This window comes from Rattus norvegicus, chromosome 13, assembly GCF_036323735.1.
Source record: "Rattus norvegicus strain BN/NHsdMcwi chromosome 13, GRCr8, whole genome shotgun sequence".
NCBI lineage: Eukaryota > Metazoa > Chordata > Mammalia > Rodentia > Muridae > Rattus > Rattus norvegicus.
In genome coordinates, this window is record NC_086031.1 from 27,236,635 (window position 1) to 27,260,171 (window position 23,537).

Here is a 23,537-nt window from a genome sequence, read left to right on the forward strand (position 1 = left end):
CCCCTTCCACTGGTGCTCTTACTAGGATATTCATTGCTACCTATGGGGTCAGAGTCCAGGGTCAGTCCATGTATAGTCTTTAGGTAGTGGCTTAGTCCCTGGAAGCTCTGGTTGCTTGGCATTGTTGTACTTTTGGGGTCTCGAGCTCCTTCAAGCTCTTCCAGTTCTTTCTCTGATTCCTTCAATAAGGGACCTATTCTCAGTTCAGTGGTTTGCTGCTGGCATTCGCCTCTGTATTTGCTGTATTCTGGCTGTGTCTCTCAGGAGCGATCTACATCCGGCTCCTGTCGGTCTGCACTTCTTTGCTTCATCCATCTTGTCTAATTGGGTGGCTGTATATGTATGGGCCACATGTGGGGCAGGCTCTGAATGGGTGTTCCTTAAGTCTCTGTTTTGATCTTTGCCTCTCCCTTCCCTGCCAAGGGTATTCTTTTTCCTCATTTAAAGAAGGAGTGAAGCATTCACATTTTGATCATCCGTCTTGAGTTTCGTTTGTTCTAGGGATCTAGGGTAATTCAAGCATTTGGGCTAATAGCCACTTATCAATGAGTGCATACCATGTATGTCTTTCTGTGATTGGGTTAGCTCACTCAGGATGATATTTTCCAGTTCCAACCATTTGCCTACGAATTTCATAAACTCGTTGTTTTTGATAGCTGAGTAATATTCCATTGTGTAGATGTACCACATTTTCTGTATCCATTTCTCTGTTGAAGGGCATCTGGGTTCTTTCCATTTTCTGGCTATTATAAATAAGGCTGCGATGAACGTAGTGGAGCACGTGTCTCTTTTATATGTTGAGGCATCTTTTGGGTATATGCCCAAGAGAGGTATAGCTGGATCCTCAGGCAGTTCAATGTCCAATTTTCTGAGGAACCTCCAGACTGATTTCCAGAATGGTTTTACCAGTCTGCAATCCCACCAACAATGGAGGAGTGTTCCTCTTTCTCCACATCCTCGCCAGCATCTGCTGTCACCTGAGTTTTTGATCTTAGCCAATCGCACTGGTGTGAGGTGAAATCTCAGGGTTGTTTTGATTTGCATTTCACTTATGACTAAAGATGTTGAACATTTCTTTAGGTGTTTCTCAGCCATTCGGCATTCCTCAGCTGTGAATTCTTTGTTTAGCTCTGAACCCCATTTTTTAATAGGGTTATTTGTTTCCCTGCGGTCTAACTTCTTGAGTTCTTTGTATATTTTGGATATAAGGCCTCTATCTGTTGTAGGATTGGTAAAGATCTTTTCCCAATCTGTTGGTTGCCCTAAACCACATATCTTAATCAAAGATGCTTACAAAATAGATTGTGTTCTATTTTCCTTGGCCACATGATAATTATAAATTAGGAGTACTTCAACCAAAAGGAAATGACTCACACACTTGTTTCCTATTTCAATATTTCTTCAACAGCTTAATAATTACAAAGTGTCGTCTGACAAATGGAAAATATTCTTTCAAAGTCATAATTAGAAAAGAAAATCTGGATGTAGTAAGCATATCTCAGCAGCTTAATTTCTGTCAACTACTGTTTAAATTGACTGTCTATACTTACAATGTTTTATAAATGTAATAATAGTAAATATTGTGAAAGTCTTGGAACAATCAGAAATACACTATATTAAACACTAAAGCCAGTAATCTATAATCATGAATCAATGAATTAACATTCTTTTTAGGTGGGATAGTTAATATGTAATATAAATCATTCCAGATTGTAAAAGGTTATATATTTTCTTTTTGATGAAGGCTTTAATGTAGCTCCAATGTTAATCTCAATCATCCATAATTTTCTGAGTGTTATCTTTGAGGTGTTTGCAATTACCCTCAGATGAAAAGAATTTACTTGTTATGTCCTAACATCACTATTCCATTTTCTTACACACAAATTCAATAGACTTATAGGATTATATTAAATACTTCATTTTCATTTTTTATTGGGCAACTTCCAAAAAAAAACCACTCATCTAGAGTTATAGTCATTGCTAGTATTCTCATAAATGAATCAGTGTGGATAGATGAGTCTACAACTTATTGTTACTTTGAGTATCAAAATTGTCAAGAAATATACCAGTTCCTCCATAGTTTTACTATGTTTACATTTGCATTTTTATTGATATAAAATATAAGATGAAGATATTAAGAGGCACAATTTCAATGGTAAACTAATTTACCTTAATAATCATTACATTTAAAATAGTATTTATAACAGCACAGTGAATTGCAGTTATATGTGTCTTAGTTTTCACATGATACTTTTATTGATTGTTTGGTAATTTTGCATAATACAAACCAATAACACCCACTTCCCATTCTTTACTAGTCCTGCTCAACATTTTGAGCCTCCCTCTCACCAAAGAGGAGAAAAAAGAATAGAACAAACCAAACCAAACCAAACCAATCCAAACCGAAGCAAACACAAGTCCCAAATTGTGTATCTCATATACTCAGTAAGCACAATCAAATTCTCAAGGTGCCAAAACCTTAAATAAAACTAAAACCTTCTCATCTCTACCACAGTCATGGCTCAAATATTAAAAGATAGACTTATAACAAAATATAAATTTATGCCTCTTTATCTTAGCTTTACACAGGCTTAAGTGAAGAGTCATCAATAGAGCTTTAAAGTAAAATCACAAGTGCTTGGTTTAAAAAGATTATGGGGTTACTTGATTCTCCAGAGTCTTCTTGAGTTCTTTGTATATATTGAATATTAGTTAGCCCTCTATTGGATGTAAGATTGGTAAAGATCTTTCCCCAATCTGGAGGTTGCCATTTTGTCCTAATGACAGTGTACTTTGCCTTACAGAAGCTTTGCAATTTTATGAAGTCCCATTTGTTGATTCTTGTTCTTAGAGTATAAGCTATTGGTGTTCTGTTTGGGAAATTTTCCCCAGAGCCCATATGTTTGAGGCTCTTTCCCAGTTTTTCTTCTATTATTTTGAGTATATCTGGTTTTATGTGGAAGTTCTTCATCCACTTGGAATTGAGCTTTGTATAGGGTGATCAGAATGGATCGATTTGCATTCTTCTACATGCTGACTGTGAGTTGAACCAGCGCCATTTGTTGAAAATGCTATCTTTTATCCCACTGGATTTTTTTTTTTATCCTTTGTCAAAGATCAAGTGACCATAGTTGTGTGGATTCATTTCTGGGGCTTCAAATCTAGTACATTGATCTACCTCGCTGACTTTGTACCAATACTATACAGATTTTATCATTATAAAAAATGGGGTACAGAGCTAAACAAAGAATTCTCAACTAAGGAATATTGAATGACTAAGAAGCACCTAAAGAAATGTTCAATATTCTTAGTCATCAGGGAAATTCAGATTAAAACAACCCTGAGATTTTCACCTCACACCAGTCAGAATGGGGTAAGACAAACAAACAAACAAACAAACAAACAAACGAACAAACAAACAAACAAAAAACCACAGATGACAACAGATACTGATGAGAATGTGAGAAAAAAGGAAACTCCTCCATTGTTGGTGGGCTTGCAAGCTGGTACAACTATTCTGGAAATCAGTCTGGAAGGTCCTCAGAAAATTGGACATATTACTACCCGAGAACCCAGCTATTCCAGTCCTGGGCATATACCCAAAATATAATCTACCATATAACAAGGACACATACTCCACTATATTCATAGCAGTCTTGTTTATAATAGCCAGAAGGTGGAAAGAACCCAGATGTCCCTCAACAGATACAGAAAGTAAGTTACATTTATACAATGGAGAACTACTCAGCTATTAAAAACAATGACTTCATGAAATTCATAGGCAAATGAATAGAACTAGAAAACATCATCCTGAGTGAAGTAACCCAATCACAAAAAGTCCACACATGGTATGCACTCACTGATAAGTGGATTATTAGCCAAAAGATAGGATTACACAAGATACAAACTACAGACCAAAGTGAGGATGTTTTAGTTCTTCTTAGAAGGGGGGGGGGATCAAATATATTTATAGAAAATACAGAGACAAATTTTGGAGCAGAGACTGAAGGAAGGGCCATCCAGAGACCGCCCTACCTTGGGATCCAGCCCATATATAGTCACCAAACCCAGACAATATTGCTGATGCCAAGAAGTGTATGCTGATAGGAGCCTGATATAGCTGTCTTCTGAGAGTCTCTTACAAAGTGTGACAAATACAGAATTGGATGCTTGCAGCCAACCACTGAACTGAGAACGGGGTCCCCTTTGGAGGCTTAGAGAAAGTATTGAAGATCTGAAGAGGTTTGCCACCCCATAAGAATGACAATACCAATGAACCAAAGCTCCCAGTGACTAAACCACCAACCAAAGAGTAAACATGGACAAACCCATAGCTCCAGCTACATATGTAGCACAGGATGTCTTGTATGGGCACCAATGGGAGGAGATGCCCTTGGTTCTGCCAAGGCTGGAAGCCCCTCCCTCCAATGTAGGGGAATTTCAGTAGGAGGAAAGGGATGGGTGGATGGGTGAACACCCTCATCGAAGCAGGGAAAGGGGTAGTATAGGGGGTTTATGGACAGGAAACTGGGAAAGGGGAGTAACATTAAAAGATTATGGAGGAAGACAAAGTTGACCAATATATTAACATCTCTTCAATTTCAGTTTTCTTTAAGGAATGTTTATCACTAGCAATTGATATTTTAATGAAACCAATAACATGGTCTGGTAATGTTTATCAGGGTTGTCTCATTAATATGTATGTGTGTATATATATATGTACATATATATATCAATTATTAAATCAGTGTCATAATCCTAAATTACAACATCAAAGGTAGTTAAGGAAATGTATGAAATACATTTATTATCTAAAGAAATGCAAATCATTCAGTAGTTTTAAACTCTATTTGATTTGATTTGCATTTCCTATTATCGTTAAGCCTATTAAGAGAATAACAGAGAATTAAACCATAACTGGTACTTTACAAAGTGGATTATGAATTTATCAAATTTTCTGCTAAATATTATTATTAAAAGTATGGTGTTTTTGAAAAAATATTTTACTTAGTTAATATCAAACTTTTATAGCAACAGAAATATGGGGCTTTAGTAAAGATGGGCCCTCATGTCATAGAACTGGTCATGAGATAGTTACAGTGCATTGATAGGTGTGTCCTAAAACTATGGGCATTGCTAGTTATAGTCATGTAGCAGGTGCTATCTCGAAAACCTTTTCTGAAAGAATGCACCTTGGCAAAGTGAATGAAAGTACAGAAAGAGATTTGTGCTTTGGTAATAGTACAGAAAGAGATTGAACCTGATGTCAGGAAAAAGGAGAAACAAATTGATGTTGAGAAATAACCATATTTAATGAACATTTTGAAAACACAAAAAGGAGATGAAGTCAATGCAATAAATGTTATATTCAGTTTGAATTGATCCATCAAAAGATGGTTTCTCAGCAAAGATGTTCTTCCTGCAAACTATGTATAGACCATGAATATTTCAATTGATGCTCTATAAATCAATCAGCCATAAGCAAAGGAAAAGTAGGCTATCTCTTCTAGATACTGGCTTACCCTGTAAATCTGTCACAATCAATATTTCTGATCAAGTAAGTTTTTTTCTTAATCACTTCTGGTCTCCTCATACTAAAACGTGCATTTAACAAAAGGAATTGTGTAACTCATACTTGTCAAAGGAAATTCATATTTGACAATGATAACAGTATAGAAAGGGGTGTAACAGAAAGAAATAAGTGACAGTATTAGAGCAAGGTAAGAATGAGAATATTCATAACAAGTAAAATGTTAAAATATTGAAACTTAAAAATATTTACTTGTTACTACCATGTAACATTATCTAGCCTGAGAAGTAGGAGAAATGCTATTTCAGAGATAATGGGTCCACAGCATATTATTAATATATATGTTTTAGAACATGTTTATTTATTATATCTAGCCACCTCTGCTTTCTTCTAGCTCCATTCCATCTCCTTTTAAACTACATGTCTCTTTTTCTTTTGCTTTGTTTTGTGTTTTGGCTATTAATAAACTCTAAGTCCAATTAATATTTCTTATTATGTACATGGATTCTAAATGTATGAAACTTTAAAATATAAAAAGTTTTTAAATTATAATAGCTGTTCACAGAGAAATATACATGTACAAAAATATACACACACATATGCGAAACCCATTTTCACTTCTTCCTCTCTCATCTCTGTCTCTGTCTCTGTCTCTGTCTCTGTGTGTGTGTGTGTGTGTGTGTGTGTGTGTGTGTGTGTGTGTTTGACTACACAGGTATTTGTCAAATTAAGAATGGCAAAATAAAATGTGATGACCTGCATTTGATTAACAGTTAAGGGAACAATCTATTCTTACAGAGGACTCATATTTTTTTCCATGCTCCAATACAGAGTGGAGCATAAATTTCCTTTATATAGAACACCTGGATTTCCAAAGCATGCTTCTAGCCTCCACAGGTACTTGCACTTAAAGACAGATTCACACACACACACACACACACACACACACACACACACACACACACTCACACACTCACACACACACAAACACACTCACACACACAGTGATACACACATTAAGAATGCAGTTTGCACTTATAATACAATGCATTTATTCTATACTGAGGATTCTTTTTCTCAAGGGAGAATAAGAACACAAATTTCTCTACCTCTTAAGATTAAGATAGTGCATGAGTCTAGGAACTGAGCATGTGTCTATGTTCCTCAACAAAATGGTAGCTGCTGTGACTACACAAAATATAAATTGTATGAGGGATTTCATAGAACACAAATAACAAAACAGCAGCAATAATAATGCAACTTTGCAGAAAGATCCAAAGTAGGAAGTTAAGTTAAAAGTCAGCCTAAAACAGAATAAGTTTAGGTCCAGTTCTGGTCGAATTGGTAATTTCAGGACAGGATCCCACCCAGCTAGTTAATTGTCTGTGCTTACAAAGGAAAGTAGATCTCTGGATTTAATTGGTATGTTTAAAATTGTACGTGCTATCTTCTTTTTAAGAGTCATGGGGCTATGTTGATTTGCAGAATTATAAAAAAGGATCCAGGGTGGATAATTGAATTTATATGCAAATAGAGTCTGTGGTTTGGTCTGCAAGAGAAAATTGTCTTAAGAAAGAAGCATGGCTGTCAGCTTCTACTCACGATTGACTTTCATTTTTAAATACTGCCTTCTAAAGAAATTATCTAGAAATCTTAGATAATACAGCAGCAATAGGATTTATGTAACAGAAAAATTCGGCTGTGTGTATGTGTGTAACATGATTATGGGTATTTAGTGCCATGACAGATATCTGCAAACTGGCAGACTACTTTATGGGATCTATTTCGGAAATCTTTATATGATGATCAATGTTAGATTGCAAGCTTTCCACACCATAGGCAGTTCCCAAAGACCCATCGCAATGATACTCAAATAAGATTAGTTGAAACATTACATCAGTAGAATTATGTTTTCTTTTCAGATTGTAAACATTGTCTTCTAAGGATAGAGAAAACAAGACCATTTGAATAATAAATCCTATTTCCAAATTTAAAAAAAGATTATGAGGGTGCATCTAGATTTGTAATGTACACGTGAGAATATCTAAGGTTGGTCATTATTTTTAACCAAAGTAGCTTATGCTAACCTTGCAAAAACAGAGTGTTGATTTCAACAAAAATGTGTGTTGCAGTGTGGCAATTATCAGGGATAATACCAGCTTAGCAGAAGTTGTGACAGAGAGGAGGTGGTGTTCTGTGTCTGTGAAATTATATTTATATATTTGTATTAGGAAGAAGAGTGGTAGAAAACAAGGAATGAGATTTTTGAATGAATAACAAAACAAATAATATTAATCATCAGTCTCTAAACTCTCTTGTGATCACAGTCATGCAGAACAATCAACGTGATAATACAAAACATAGCATCAGAGCTCATCTTGAAGTTCATGTTTAAGACTGAATGTGTATTATCTTTCCTGTACCTATCAAATGATAATGTCACTCTGCAACCCTGTCTTTAAACAAGAATTAGTTGACGGGAATTAGCTAAATGAGGCATATGAATTGTCTCTGAAAATGGGAAAGCTGTATGTAATTTATATGAAAGTTCATCAAGAAACAAAATCTATATATGCCGAGTATGTATCATGATCCCTTTGAAGTTCATGGATTTCCCACAATCCTTTCATGGCAAACATGAGGGCTTCCCAGGAGTTGCACCTAAGCAGACAAGTAGAAGCAGGGTTAGGAGAGTAGTTGAAAAGTGACTTAATATCTTCTTGAGAGCTGCTTAACAATATCATATCCCATCTGCTTTTTGTCTCAGAACAGCATACTTTTGCTTTGTGTTGCTAAATGTTGGGTCTATTGTATTTATAAGTAGAAAGAATGGACTATTTTATGAGTCATAAAATGAATTCATGAAAACTACACTGAAGCCCCAAACTTCAGATACGGGGAGTTTGTGGAAGGAAGTCAGTTGTACTTCATTTTCCCAAAATTTCCTTTGTGATAATTCTTCATGTCCTCCTGCATAAGATCACAACTCCTATCCCAGAGGAAGCATTGGAATCTAAATATTGTATACTTAATACTCACACAAATCAGTGAGTTTCCAGGATATTTTTTCTGTAGGGAGCAGTTTTTGCTTTGAAATACAGCGTAGTCAGTCAGTCTTTGCCTGCATCAGTTTCTTCATCTGCTGATAGGATTTGGAAAGAATTTACGTACATTGAATGAGATACTGTGTTGATAACATTAAAAAGGTGATATTTAAGGTTTATTAAATCCAATTATAACAATTCATATGTATATATGTAGATTACTCTATATATTATTACATATACACAATATACTAATATGCATATCAGTAATTTTCAGTATTATTTGAGATAATGAAGTAATTTATATTCCTCATAGATTGGTAATACACATGATTCATGAATATAACTTTCTGACACACAATACCAAAAATAAAACCACAATCACAAATATATATGTCATATCAGAATGCATTTCTGTACTATTTATTCAGAAAACAAAGGATAAATTAGGTATTTTAAAACCTGAAGCACATCTGTCAGAAGCATCACTTGCACAATTGTAAACCCCATCCTCCATATCATGAATAGATGTAAATGCTGTGCCCACAACATTTTAAGTATTTTCCAATGTTCTCTTTTGAAAAATGCAAATGTAGTGCTACGGAAAATTTCAGTATTTGGTAAATTGGCTTTTTGAGTTATTAACCAAAGTCCTAGATGGCAATAGTTTCAAGTGATGATCAATTGGTGAATGATGGATTGGTTTGCATATTTCTCAGGTTATGAAGCCCAGGGAATTATGTAATTATTTCTATGTTTATTTCTCAAGGTTCCTCTATTCAACATTATGTCCTGATATACAGCAGGGCAAGTTTCAGATATGACGTATAAATCAGAAAGCGGTACCCTGCTGCTGATGCTAAGGTTAATCATGCAAATCTATTGCCATTCTTGGTATTTCAGGAAATGTTGAGTTGAAACCCATGCACATACTGATTTAAAATCTCTACTTTCCAGAGCAATGAATTTTCAGTTTCAAAATTTAAAAAACTGAACAATTAAAAAACTGGATTTTCATCTCTGCTGATTAATCAGAGAATGAATGGGGACAAGCTGGGGAGGTAGGAGAAAGAGTTTCTAAGAGAGTGAAACATGTATATGAAACATAAACACATATATGCAAATTGATTACTATTTCAGAACTAAATTTACAAATATTCTAAAGAAAAATCTCATAGCATGAAAGTCAAATCAACTCTATGCATGCATATGTATTTAATATATATTTAGGAATGGTGGGGAGATATGTTTAGAAATGAGAGTATGTGCAGAAAGAAATGAAATCTATGTGTTCCCAGTACTGCATTTCACATTGTATATTCTGGCTACTTAGCACAATCAGCACTCAGCTCATCTTTCCATAAACAATGAAATCTCTTACAGCTGTGACATGAGAATGACTTTTACAGAACTTTATAGTGCTGACTCTCTTGTAAGTTAATCTCATCTCACATGAATTTTTCAACAGCTTCACTCTGATGTTGATAAAGGAGATGGTTCCATCAAGTACATCTTGTCAGGTGAAGGGGCAAGTTCAATTTTCATTATTGATGAGAACACTGGTGATATCCATGCTACTAAGAGACTGGACCGGGAGGAGCAGGCCTATTATACACTCAGAGCCCAAGCTCTGGACAGACTCACCAACAAGCCTGTGGAGCCCGAATCAGAATTTGTTATTAAGATTCAGGATATCAACGACAATGAACCCAAATTTCTAGATGGTCCATACACAGCAGGAGTTCCTGAGATGTCTCCTGTGGGTAAGTAAAGAGCATGCTGTTTTTGCAATAAGTATTTGAAAAAAATATTGTTGTAAGGATAGTCAGAACTTTCCTTAGGAAGAACACCAGTGACATGCTAGCTTCCTTCAATCTTCATTTTACCATTTGTAAGCTTTATGTTTGTTGTTTTATACATTTACATTTTATACTGATTTTATTCTGTTCTTTTGGCACAGATCTCATTGCCTTTAATAAATGGCTTGTGCATTTTCCTTCTATCAATACTTTTTTAAAATTATGATCATAATAGTCTCTAACAAGTTACTTTAAAAATAATAAAAGGTACATCACTGTATATTCTTCCCACTCTCCTTCTAACACCCGTCCTCTTGTTTATCTTCCAAGTGCAGCTTGAACTCTAAAAGAAAACCAACAAAAAATAAACTACTCTGACTATAGTTAAGGCCCCCTGATTTGCACTTTTGTTACCAGAAGGCTGTTAGCAACTGTGCAACTCAGCCCAGAACTGCTGGCTCATTATCTCTCTGAGTATCCAAAGCCCCCAGGACTAATCCTTTTGTAACCTTTTCACATGTAAATCATAAACCCAGTTGGTTTGTAGAAGTAAAGCAATAGAGAAACAGGAAAACAATGGAAAGCCTCTTCCTATAAAGTCTTTCATCATTTCTTCTTTACAAAACAAAATGTAAATTCTTCATTTCCCTTTATGCCAAACCCTATAAAGTTTTATAGTATTTCTTCAATGGCATTTTCTTTAGCCAATATAAACAAAATTTTTTAAATGGGACTATAAGATAGGGCAATGTATCTATAAAAGTTATCCTTGTTGATTTTATTTTTAAAGTGTACGTTTCATATAATACATACAGACCACAAGCACCCCTTTGACTCCTCCTCTGAGCCACCCAACCAGATTCTCTGCTCTCCTATTCCTCCTCAGAAGAGAGAGGCTTTCCAGTGATATCAACCAAATTTTCGCATTATGAAATGCAGTAAGACTAGGTATACCTGCATATCAAGGCTGGACAAGGCAACCCAGTATGAAGAAAAATGTCTCAGGAGCAGTCAAAAAAGTCAGAGACACCCCCACTTATACTTTTAGAAGTCCAACAGTAACTCCAAGCTAAAGAAACACATCTTATATGCAGAAGGCCTGATGCAGATGCATTCAGAATTTATACCGTATAGACATTTTTAACCAGCATGTTTTATCTTACTTTATACATTCAATCATTTAACTGGTGCTTTTGTACCGGCAGTGGGATTGGACAGATAAATATTCTTAATGTGTTCCATTTATAGCATCACAATTTAGACCCTAATCTTTTTGGGACATGTGGCTTCAGCCGTCAGATAAACTCAAACTGAATACAAGAGAATCATTGGTACTTGTAGTCTATAAATGTCAGTACACATATGTGCATGTCTGTGACATAGTAGGTGTATTCTAATCCATGACTTCAAAATGCTTCTGGCCAAGAACAGCAACAACAAAGAGAGTGAAGACTGTGGGCAGGGATGTGTTTATGAGAAGTTGGCATGTTTCCTCTTCCAAATAGTAATGCTTACTAAAACAGGTTTTAGGTATGTTTGACATAGTGTCATATTTCTACCTAATGGGAATTTTATCACCAGATATGCTAATTGGATATGCAAATTGGTTCTTTTTTGAGACTACATAATGTATCACTATTTTGTTCTGGATGGTTTCTATTCCAATATCAAGAAGCATGAACATTATGCACACACACAAATTTTTTTATTGAATTGATTGATTTAGATGAAATAAAACATTTCATTTAATTTACATTAAGCATATGTTTTACAAATGATAATTAGACCCGTAGAACATTTTACACATTGCCACAGAGCATAGATAAGCATAGAAACTTTACACTCAGAGACTAGAAAAAAGAAGAAAAAGCTCCATCAATAAATTGCTTGCCATGAAAGCATGAGGATCTGAGCTCAATTGCAGAATCCATGGCATAAACTGGCAGTATACATGTGTAATTCCAGCTCTGGGAGGACCAAAGAAGGATTCCTGGGTATTCGGCCTGATCCATTCACTGAGGCCTAGGTCAGGGAGAGACCTTGTTTCAAATACCAAGCTGGATGGATGATTCATAATGGTGCTTAGGGTTGGTCTCTGTCTAGCACCCACAGAAGTGCCCCCACCTACACATATGAAACCTCAAATTTCATAAGAAAGTTTATAAGCACATATTAACAAATATATTTGTACATGCATTCATTAAATAAATATGCTGATAATTTATCATGTTTTCAAATATTTAAAATATAACTTTTAGATTCATTCATGAGTATATATTATTGACCATATGGGTTCTATAAGAAATAATTGGTGATATTAGCAAAGAGGAAATGAAATACAAAAAATATTTGTGACAATAACTTAATAATTTCTACTCAAATATAAGAGAGTTGGAATTAATAAGCTATATTATAATATGAAAATTGAGTGGAATTTTCAAAAAATTTTAGTGACAAAAGCCATTAAAAGCATCTATCAGGATAATAGTAGATTTAAAATTCTGTATTTATGAAATTACTGTAACAAAACTAGTATTCAATTATAATGATAACTTTTCCTTATGCATTGAGCAGAACATAAATTACATGATAACATATGCATAGATGCATGAAGTAATTATGTTGATTTAAAGCTCAAAATTCGAAGTGCAGGTGAAAACCCGAGCTTGAGTTTTGGATCCATGCTTTCACTTTGTTTACTCTTTTATTTAAAACACATTCTTTCTCCTGACTTGATATATCTGGATTATGGTTTTCTTCACAGTTCCTCCCAGCTCCTCATTTCCCCCTCTCCCATCTGGGTCCACCCATTTTGTGTGTTTCATTAGAAAACAAATGCTTTTGCCCACTTTTGTATCCCAGTCCTTCTATTTGGGTTGCCTCATCAAGTATTAATATGAAGGGGGTGTCTAATTTTATTGCAACTTGATAATGACATGGTTGGTTGATATCTCTGGGAGGCCTGTCCTTTATTGAAGGGAAACTGAGGAGGAATGGTTAGAATATTTAGCATTCAAATTACAGAATGATGTTTTCTCAACTTTGTAGTGGTTTGGTTAAAATTTTTAATTCAGTATTTTTAAATGAAGAAATAAAAACAAATAAAAATAGAACACTTATCAAGAATATAGAGTAAGTACTTAACATAAAGTTAAATGGACAAAATATCCACTGTAGAATTGCAAATTTCACTTTCTCTTTTACTCTTGATACACAATAGATGAGCACCAGCTTGTTGTAACCTCTTAGTCTGCCCTTTGGCCAGTCCCTTATTCTTGAGACAATGCTCTGAGTGCAAACTTGTCATCTGACCATGATGGGGAAGACATCTATTATTTCAATCTCATTTGGCTCTGACTTGATATGAATCTAATATTCATTGTTCATCATATTTAGGTAGTATTGTAACCTACATATTTTCAAGTTTTGTTACTAACTTTTATTTCTTTGGTTTGGTTTGAACAACAAAATATATGAGATTGATATTTCATGCACCTTGGTGAAGAAGAATTAAACATAATAATCCAGTGTGATCTAGAATTTCTCATAGTTTGTAAGTTCTTCAGTGATATTTACTTGGGATTTAATCAAAACAACAATAATTTGGTTGTTACCTAGGGACTTCAGTGGTTCAAGTGACAGCAACAGATGCTGATGATCCTACTTATGGCAACAGTGCTCGAGTAGTCTATAGTATTCTGCAGGGACAGCCATACTTCTCAGTGGAACCAAAGACAGGTACGAAATAATATTTACACTTATGGTAGTTGTCATTTGTGTCTTGGATTATACTTAATATTTACTTTCTATTACTGTAATAGTAATAGGTCCTCTCTCATTCTGTTTTTCTCAATATGCCAAAATCTTTAAAATTAGCCTATTATGAAAGAGTTGTCATCTATTTTACTAAATTTATCTAGATTCACTAAAAAATATCAAGTTAAATGCTGTTCACATCTCTATCATATGTGATTCCTGACTTTATCAGGACATTTTCATAATCTGCTGTGTATTTTAATTTTTCTGTATTAATTTCACATACAATATTAGATAACTCATAATTTAAAACAAGTGAAAATATTTTTTCTGAAACATACAAGAAGTACTTATAAGCCAAACCTAAAGGTGTTCAAAGTAAATTAGACAAAAAAATGAAATACTAAATTAGAAACAAATTTTTCTTTCATTTCTTGTTAAATTCTTAGAGTATTTATATAGTTGTTTTAGTTGTAGTTTAGTTTTAAGCAAGATTAGTACAAATTGAGTGATATACTATGAAGAATTATTTCAGTACAAAATGTTTCTTTCTTTCCTTTTCTCCTTGTGGAAAGACTTCTGTGTCTAAATATTTTAAATTTCTCTCATTGAATATTTTGTCACTATAAGATGATATTAGTTGAATATTTTAATGGCAATGATTTGGTTGATTATATTTCACAAGGTAGAAATAGTATTTCATTCTCAAATCAAAGCAACTACAAATAGGTTGAATGTGTTTGTGAACAATAATTTTAATATATATGGAAAGTAAATAAAATTTTACTCAGTCATTGTAATGCCTGATTTGGCCAAGGCATACCAAACAAATCATAAGATTTAAAAAATACCTGAAAATTTTAGTAGAAAAGAAATTATTATAATTAATCAAGCAAGTGTTGAAGGTGAATAAATGAAAGCATTTGGTTTTGCTATGAACCATGTAAATATAGAAAGTGTGTGTGTTGAACTGAATGGCATATTAGAAAAATAAAATTTAGACACCATGTTCTTCAATTATGTAAGCTACCACAAATGGTATGGACTTTTAGTCTTGCTGCAGATGGTATAGTTTTTTTCTGACCTACAGAACTGAAACTACACTAATTCGTCAATTGTATATGTCATGGGATTACATTATTCATGTTGACAAAAGAAAATTCAATTTTAATTTCAAGATATAATAGATTCTATTTGAAAGAATGTGAAAAACATATTTTTAATACTGTAGTCATGAACATTATTGGGATATCTCTCCCTACAGCTGTTCACATAGATATCTTTTGTGAATCGTGGTACATTAAGCTACTTATGCTTTTCAGATATGCTTTTTAAAAAATTATTTTATATATTTTTGTGGTAAAATGGAAATTTCTAATCCACTAGGTCTAGAGAGCAGGAATCAAGTTTTAGTTAGTCTTGCTTACAGGTGTGACTATGTTGTTTATTTATGAGAGGAATAACATTTTTCTATTTCTACAAATTTCAAGATTTTATGGAAGATAGTGGAATTTTGACAGAAAAATATGGTGATAATATGCTAAATATAGCATGGTAATAATTGACAAATGCAATCACTCTTAGGTGTGCTGTGCTTCTTATGTGATAAGGAAGTAGATAAGTTAATACCTCAAAGTTCATGTGCTATTAATGCACTGTTTAAGTATCATATATAAATTCAGAGGAAAAGCATATTTTCTACCATAGTTTCTCCTTCCGCAAAACCATATTGTGTGTAGTAGCAAAAGTTAATATTGACAACTTGCTTAAGGATGTAATCTGTGTATGAATATATTTGATATATGACAGGAATTGTTAAATAAGTTTCAGTCCAAATGAAAAGTATCCCTTTTAAAGATTGTTTTGAATTGTTATGGAATTCAGAAGAAATTTAAGTGAAGCAAGAATATAATTCCACTTAACAACCTCAAATCCTGTGCACTTCATTTAGACCAGGACAGTTCTGGTTACAATTTTTGAGAGGGACAGAAATATCCAGAGACTGAAAAAAAGGCTACCCAGAGACCGCTCCACCATGCAATTTGTTCCATCTGCAGACATCAAACCCTGACACTATTGCTGATGTCAAGATGTGCCTGCAGATAGAAGCCTAGCATACCTGTCCTCTGAGACCCTCGGTCATCACCTGACTAAGGCAGATGCAGACACTCACAGTCAACCATTGGAATAAGCCTGGGGACCACAATGGAAGAGTTAGAAGAAAGGGTGAAGCAGCTGAAAAGAATTGCAACCCCATAGGAATAACAACAGTGTTAACTAACTGGACCCCTCAGTGCTTCTAGAGTCTAAACCACTAACCAAATATACTCGGGCAGGCACATGGCTTCTCCTACATATGTAGCAGAGAATTGCCTTGTCTGTCATCAGTGTGAGGGGAAGTCATTGGTCCTGTGGAGGCTTGATGCTCTAGAGAAGGGGGATGCTAGAATGGAGAAGTGAGACTGGATGGGTTTGGGAGGATGCACCCACTTAGAGGCAAAGGGGAGGAAGATGGGAATTTATGGAGCAGAGAACAAGAATTGGTAAAACATTTAAAATGTAAGTAAATAAAATGGTTAATAAAGTTAAAAAAAACTCAAAGCCATAAAGCTAGCTCAGGAAAAGGAGTTCAATGCCAAAGTTCATTTGCCACTTGGTAGTTGTTTTGCTTTAGTTTAAATGTGTATGAGTAGTTTCTCTACATACATGGCTGTGAACTGCATGACCAGATGGTGCCCTGGAAATGAATGTACAGATAAGTGTTATCAATCATGTAAGTGTCACGAGTAATGTGTGAGCCATTCCTCCAGCTCCCATTGAGGAGTGTTTTCTTGAATATACTACTTAAGTTAACTTATTAATAGCTGCCATATGTTATGTGAGGATTTGTTTTAACTAAATTTTATGTTAATAGTTCATCATAACACCTGAAACCTCTCCAATGTGCTTCCATCATTCTCCGTTCTCTAAAGTGGTTTATACAGTGGTTTAGACACAAGATTTTTCTACCATTGAAGTGCACTTCCTCACATCAGGTATGCTGGCTGGCTCAGTAATCCCATGGATTTGCCTCACTCCACATCCTCGGTGCACAGTACAATTTCTGGCTGTTTTGTATGGGATCCTGGAATCAAACCTGGGAGCTAATGCTTATAGTCACACCAGACAAGAACCAAATATTCGAGCATATGAACCTTCAGTGCAATGTTCGAGCATACGAAACTTCAGTGCACAGTTTACATTCAAATACTCACTTTCAAAATATGAAGTCCAGCTTAGAAGAAAGGAGAAACATTCTTCAGAAAGAGATTAATCTTTCATATGTCAGCTATATAGTAATTATATAATTATATTTCATATTTAGTTTTGGATGTTTTTCTGTTCCTAAGAAATGTTTCAGGTAAAAGCATAGCATTTTCATAGTAAACTCATGCTTTTACTATGAAATCACAAATATTTGATGAAGAGTGCCAACTAGCCAGTGAGAAATGTATAGATTTGAGCCTGTTACCCCTATGTGGATTTAATTCCTAATTATTGTTTTATTACCATTTACTCTAAAAGATATTTGCTTAAATCAACAAACTTTAAGTATTATGGTATTTAAGTTTCTAAATTCCTTTGAAATTTAAATTTCAAGATCCTGTGTAATGGACTTATTTGAAATAGTTGAGTTCTGCTTTAACAAAGACCTTTTTCATCATGCCCTATTCAGAATTGTACAAATTCTGCTCATTTTCTTTAGTTTGCTCTATTTTTGGGCTCTATGGATATATTACTCAATCATTCCCAACATTTACATTTCATATTTCCCATTGTATTATCTGGTATACTTATCTTCCCAAGACACAGTATATATTCCTAAGAATTCTTTTTGTTTTCTTTGTTTGACCTTAAATTTTATTAATTACATATTGCTTCTTACAGTTCAATTTTTCTTCATTTTTAAATCCACTTGGATTTCATCCATTTCTGTTTTTCTATTCAAAAGTGAGTTTCTTTACGTGTTTATTATGCTTAGAGAAGAGAGTCTTTTTTAAAAAAGTGATATTTACAGAGGCCATCATTGCTACCCAACTTAAGTACACATAGAGGACTGTCATCTTCTCACCTATAATTTGGCAACTCATCATATTGTGTTAAAATAAGCAGTTGGTATTGTAGATGTTTCCTAGGTGGATAATGTTTCTAAACACTATATAGCATGACAGCCATCTGTAAACTGAAAAAGGTTAATGCCGGTAGTAACTAATTCTAAGATATATATGGTATATTGACAGAAACTGAATGTATAGCAGGTGAATATATTTAGTTCGTAGTCACATATACTGTTGTTAGTCATAGGTCTATATTCACATAAAATTATTGTCTTTCAGATAGGTACCAATAAAACTGATATAAAAACAATTCAAAACAAAGGAAAGAGGTAGATGACAGAATTATCTGATATAATGTACTTGCAGATAAAGTCATTGCTAATACCAGCAGCTTTCTTTCAAGGATGGGGCATTCCTATTGGACAAATGTTGCATCAAGTGACTTTATGACCTTCACCTCCTACATGCATTTTCACCTCTTACATGCATTATTAACTACAGAAATAACAAGGAACTTGATATGTCCAATTTTTAATTTTATGTTCTTGAGTAGTAAGAATGACTATATACAATGAAATCAGTCATAATGGAAGAGAGGTGTAAAATTATGGTCAATGTTATTTAGTAAGGCCAATGTATTGACCATTCATAAATTAAATATCTCTGGCCTGTGTTTTCTTTGACCATGTGTTTTTTGAAACAGATAAATCAACGTAGAATGTGAAGAAAGATTGCAATCTCTAAGCTGTCTGCTCACTATGATTGATTAAAGAAAAAAAGGATTGTTACTGATTAAATATGATCACACTGAGAAATTATAAGACACAGTAACTGAATAAGGTATCATAGTTGGTAGCGCATTAGAAAATCATCAGAATGTTTACCTCAGACTACAGAAGAGACACTTGTTAAACAAAAGTAAATATATATTCATGCCTTCCCTTCTATGTGTAACTCCTGGAATGCTTTCTTTGAAATCGAGTTATGAATAAATCACAGTTTCTTAGTTATAGAAAATATTTTGTCAAGCATAAATTTCAAATTTTAGGCATTAGTTTGAAATAATAAATGGAAAATGAAAAAGAAAGCAAAATATTTTCCTGAAGTGCTAGTAATAGATTTATTTTTCACTAAATATGACAATAATTATTGATTACTGAATATTTTTAATTTCATAATATTATCATAAAATATATGGTTCCAGTTTGTTTTATCAGACTAGCAGTTATATCCATCATATTATAAGTTACTTACTGTGTACCTGTAAGAGTGTGTGACCACATAATTACTAAGAAAATGAAAATATAATAAAATGTCTAAGGATACTTTTTCAAACATTGGTTTGTAACTTCAAGCTAACAAAATTTAAATAACCAGAAGTGCAGTATTGCTAATTAAGAGTATCTGAACTCAAGTGATGCCTTTTATTTCATCCCTGTGTAATAGCTCAGGAATTTGGGTATTGCCTCTGCTACCTGCGTTCAGTTAGTTCTAAGCTTTGTGAATATTTTAGCATGGGGAGAGTGCTGTCAATAAGATCTTTTATAATGAGGCAATTAGAGGTGTGAAAAGTAAGCAGGTAACTTTGATACCCAGATTCAATCATAATGATGTTGTAATTGCTTCAAAAAATGGAACTAAGTAAACCTTGGAAGTCAAGGGCATCCAATTGCTTTCTGTTGTAGTTTGTGTGCTTGTGTTTGTGTGTGTGCGTGTGTGTGCGTGTGTGTGTGTGTGTGTGTGTTTGTTTGTTATGCATTTTCATGTGGTATGAGCTCACATGTATGTGAAAGTGTGTATTCTTGTAATTTGAAACATATAGAGGCATCGGGTTGACAGGGGGTTCTTCCTCAAACTCTACATTTTTCATTAAGGAGGGTCACTTTGTGATTGTGAAACGTGCCATTCATTTCTACTAGCTTAGCTTGTCAGCTTCCTCCAACGTTCCTGGTATCTGTCTCAGAGAGCAACGATTAATGATGACTGCCACAGCTGCTGGACTTCATTGTAGGTTCTGGGAATCCAAACTGGTCTTCACTCCTACACAACAAGACTGTTGTTCACCAAACAACCTCACCTACATCTTCAAATTTCTTTTTTTGACCATGTGAAATATCGTGGACTTGTATTTCCCAAGTATTTTGCAAAGGAGGTAACATATACATATTAATATTAGAAGAAAAAAGGAGAAATGTGTAGAAATTAAACACTGAAACCATGAATAGAATTTTTGTAAAATAATTCATTTTTATGCAAATGAAAAATGTCAAGCCAAATTCTCAAGATTACTAGTTTTTAACTAAAAATTCGCACAAAATTTATTAATAAGTAAAAGCAAGAACAAAAGATGTAATTATATAAGTTTTAGAATTCTTAGAATAAGAAAGTTTCTTTGGAGATATTCATAGAGTGAAGCCCATGCTTTTTGTGCTACAGATTTAGAAATATGGACAAACATGAAGTATTAAAAAAATCATTGCAGTTCATCAAGGGTACTTTTTATCAGATACTTCACACATAAGTCTGTTGAGCAAACAATATTTTTTTCACTTTATTTCAAAAGTAAATAATCAGTATACAGACAGCAGAAAAGCCACTGAGGAGTTAATTTGTGATGTTTTCCATGTACCTCTTATCTACAGTTATACAAATTGTGCAGAGAAAATGTGTTTGATATTAAGAAATAAAATATGGCCTATGTGAGTAGGTGTTATTCAAACATGTAAATGTAGAAGTGTTGCAGATGTGATGTGCATGGGGGTGGTTGTAATTGTGATTATGTTTGGCAGACAGAATTAGAAATAAAATATTCTGATATAAATATAAATGCCATACAACCTGCAATCTTGGTACATAAAATTAATTATTATATGTATTTTGGGTGGGAGAAAAGAACGGACAAATTAATTGTCATATCCTTTTTTATGTTCTTATTAGAAATAAGACCGACACTCTCTTTGTAAATTGTTATTCATTTCCCTATCTTTATTTGAAAGTTTTAGTTGTTCTTGACTCCATGTGGGCTTTTTAATTCTTGGTATTTTGCAAACAAAACTAAGACAGAATATATAATGAGTAGTAGAAAAGACTTTTTGATGATGATGATGATTATGATGATCATGATCATCATGATCATGATGACCATGATGATCGTGATGATCATGATGACCATGATGATCGTGATGATCATGATGACCATGATGATCGTGATGATCATGATGACCATGATTTCTGAGACAGGGTGTTCCAGGATGTTCTGCAGGTCACTGTCATTAAGGATTAGTTGTCCTGAGCAAGTGATCATCTGTTCTTTATCTCAGACATGCTGAGATTATAAATTTCTTTCAATTTATGTGGTTTTGATATTAGATACCAAGTTTCACTCTACAGCCTACCTGCCCTGGAACTCACTATTGCCTAAGAATAGTCAAGGTGGGAGGATTAACTGGCCAATCAACTTCTCAAACTTTTGGAAGTGGAGATGTTAAAAATAGAGAACAGAAGAAGTGTGAAGGTTTAGGTTTAGAAATGGAAGAAGTGTTCATATCATTCCTATGAGTCATGAGGATTTTCCCAGAAATCTATGTGTGCCATATTTTTTATTTGTGTGTTTTCCTCTGGTTGTCACTATGTCAACTGCCAGCTCCTCAAATACTTGAAGATGCACTATTTAGCATGCAGGTGAGATTATAATGAAGTTAGAGTTTCTTTCCATTCCCTTTGACAACTCTCTTAAATACAGCTAGTTAAGTCACCAGAAGTAGAAGTTCAGGTCTACATTTATCAGAGATAAGGTATATCATGCCTGGTTAGATGTTTAGCCAGGTCATATAGGCATGACTCAGAGTAACAAAACCTAAAAATAAAATGTTCAAATCAATACTAAGAAGAACACATTGTACTGTTTTCTCTACATTTTAGTAGGATGTGAAAGTGTAAACATGAATTCTTTGAACATTGTATAAGTGTCCATTTGAACTGTATACCCCTTGGTCTCTAAACTAAACTAATATAACAAAGTAATCCAAAAAACAGAAGACCTCAACGGAAGAGTGACATAATACATTATCAATGTTTGTTGCTACTATAATTCAGTGGATCTTGGTGTGCTTTACTGAGATTTAAAATCTTACAGGAGTCATCAAGACTGCCCTTCCAAACATGGATAGAGAGGCTAAAGACCAGTATTTGCTTGTCATTCAGGCAAAGGATATGGTTGGGCAAAATGGCGGATTGTCTGGAACAACTTCAGTTACTGTGACCCTAACTGATGTCAATGATAACCCACCTCGCTTTCCACGAAGTAAGTTATTCAATACAATGAGTAATATGAAAGAAAATGTTTATAACACTTGGTTTCAAGTGCTTTGAAAAAAGTAATTCTTATGATTTTCTCCCAAATTTACATTTCATTAAGGATCTAATTTAATCACACATTATAGATGATGAAGGCTAACACAGTTACAATCACAGTTTAATATTTCTTTCCAAATGCAATAAAATTTGTTTTGCATTTATACTTTAAATCCTGGATAAATTTTCTTTGTAATTCTGTATTTATATTTATCAATCAAACCTTTTATAATTTTTTGCTAGTAAGAATTTAAAGTTTTAATCATTTATTTTTAAATAATTTTTATTAATTATTTATTAATTATTAAGATTGCCATTTAAAAAATTGATGAGATTCATCTCATTATAATCATATGTCCATTTTATGAGTCCAAACAGGTCAGATAAAATGTAGATTCCTTTTACAACTGTATCACATTTCTCTCATAAAAAATGAAGGTCTAAAACAATGCAATCCAAAACAACAGAAAGAAAAACTCTCAGATGTGCTACTCCAAAAAGTGTCTTATGACAGATCCAGGTATAAGAAAAAATAAATAAAAATAAAAATTTGTATCCTGTTTATAAAACTGCTTTGTTATGCTCTTTTATTCTTCATGGTGTTTGTAGCATGTGGGATTTTTTAAAAAAAGTTATTGGATATTTTATATATTTATATTACCCTCTCTCCCATCCCCCCTCACTCCTCCACCTGCTTCTATGAAGATCCTTCCACTTCTACACACCCACTCCTGTCTTAACACCCTGGCATTCCCCTACACTGGGGAAAAAGCCAAACAGGACTAAGGGCTTCTCCTAATTGATGCCAGACAATGCCATACTCTGCTACATATACGGATGGAGTCAAGGGTCACTCAAACTATACTCTTTGATTGGTGGTTTAGTCTTGGGAGCTCTGAGGAGGTCTCGTTGGTCAGTATTGTTGTTTTTCCTATAGGGTTGTTCACCCCATCAGCTC

The 23,537-nt window shown here is 34.0% G+C and overlaps 1 protein-coding gene across 3 annotated transcripts in view; it reads left to right on the forward strand.

The window, feature by feature from the left end:
• Window positions 1-23,537, forward strand: part of Cdh7 (cadherin 7) — a 149,854-nt gene that overhangs the window by 50,412 nt on the left and 75,905 nt on the right. For all 3 annotated transcript variants that reach the window (XM_017598763.3, XM_017598764.3, NM_001012737.1), the window contains 3 exon segments: window positions 10,043-10,337; window positions 13,992-14,111; window positions 22,362-22,529. In XM_017598763.3, the coding sequence (XP_017454252.1) occupies window positions 10,043-10,337; window positions 13,992-14,111; window positions 22,362-22,529 (583 nt within the window).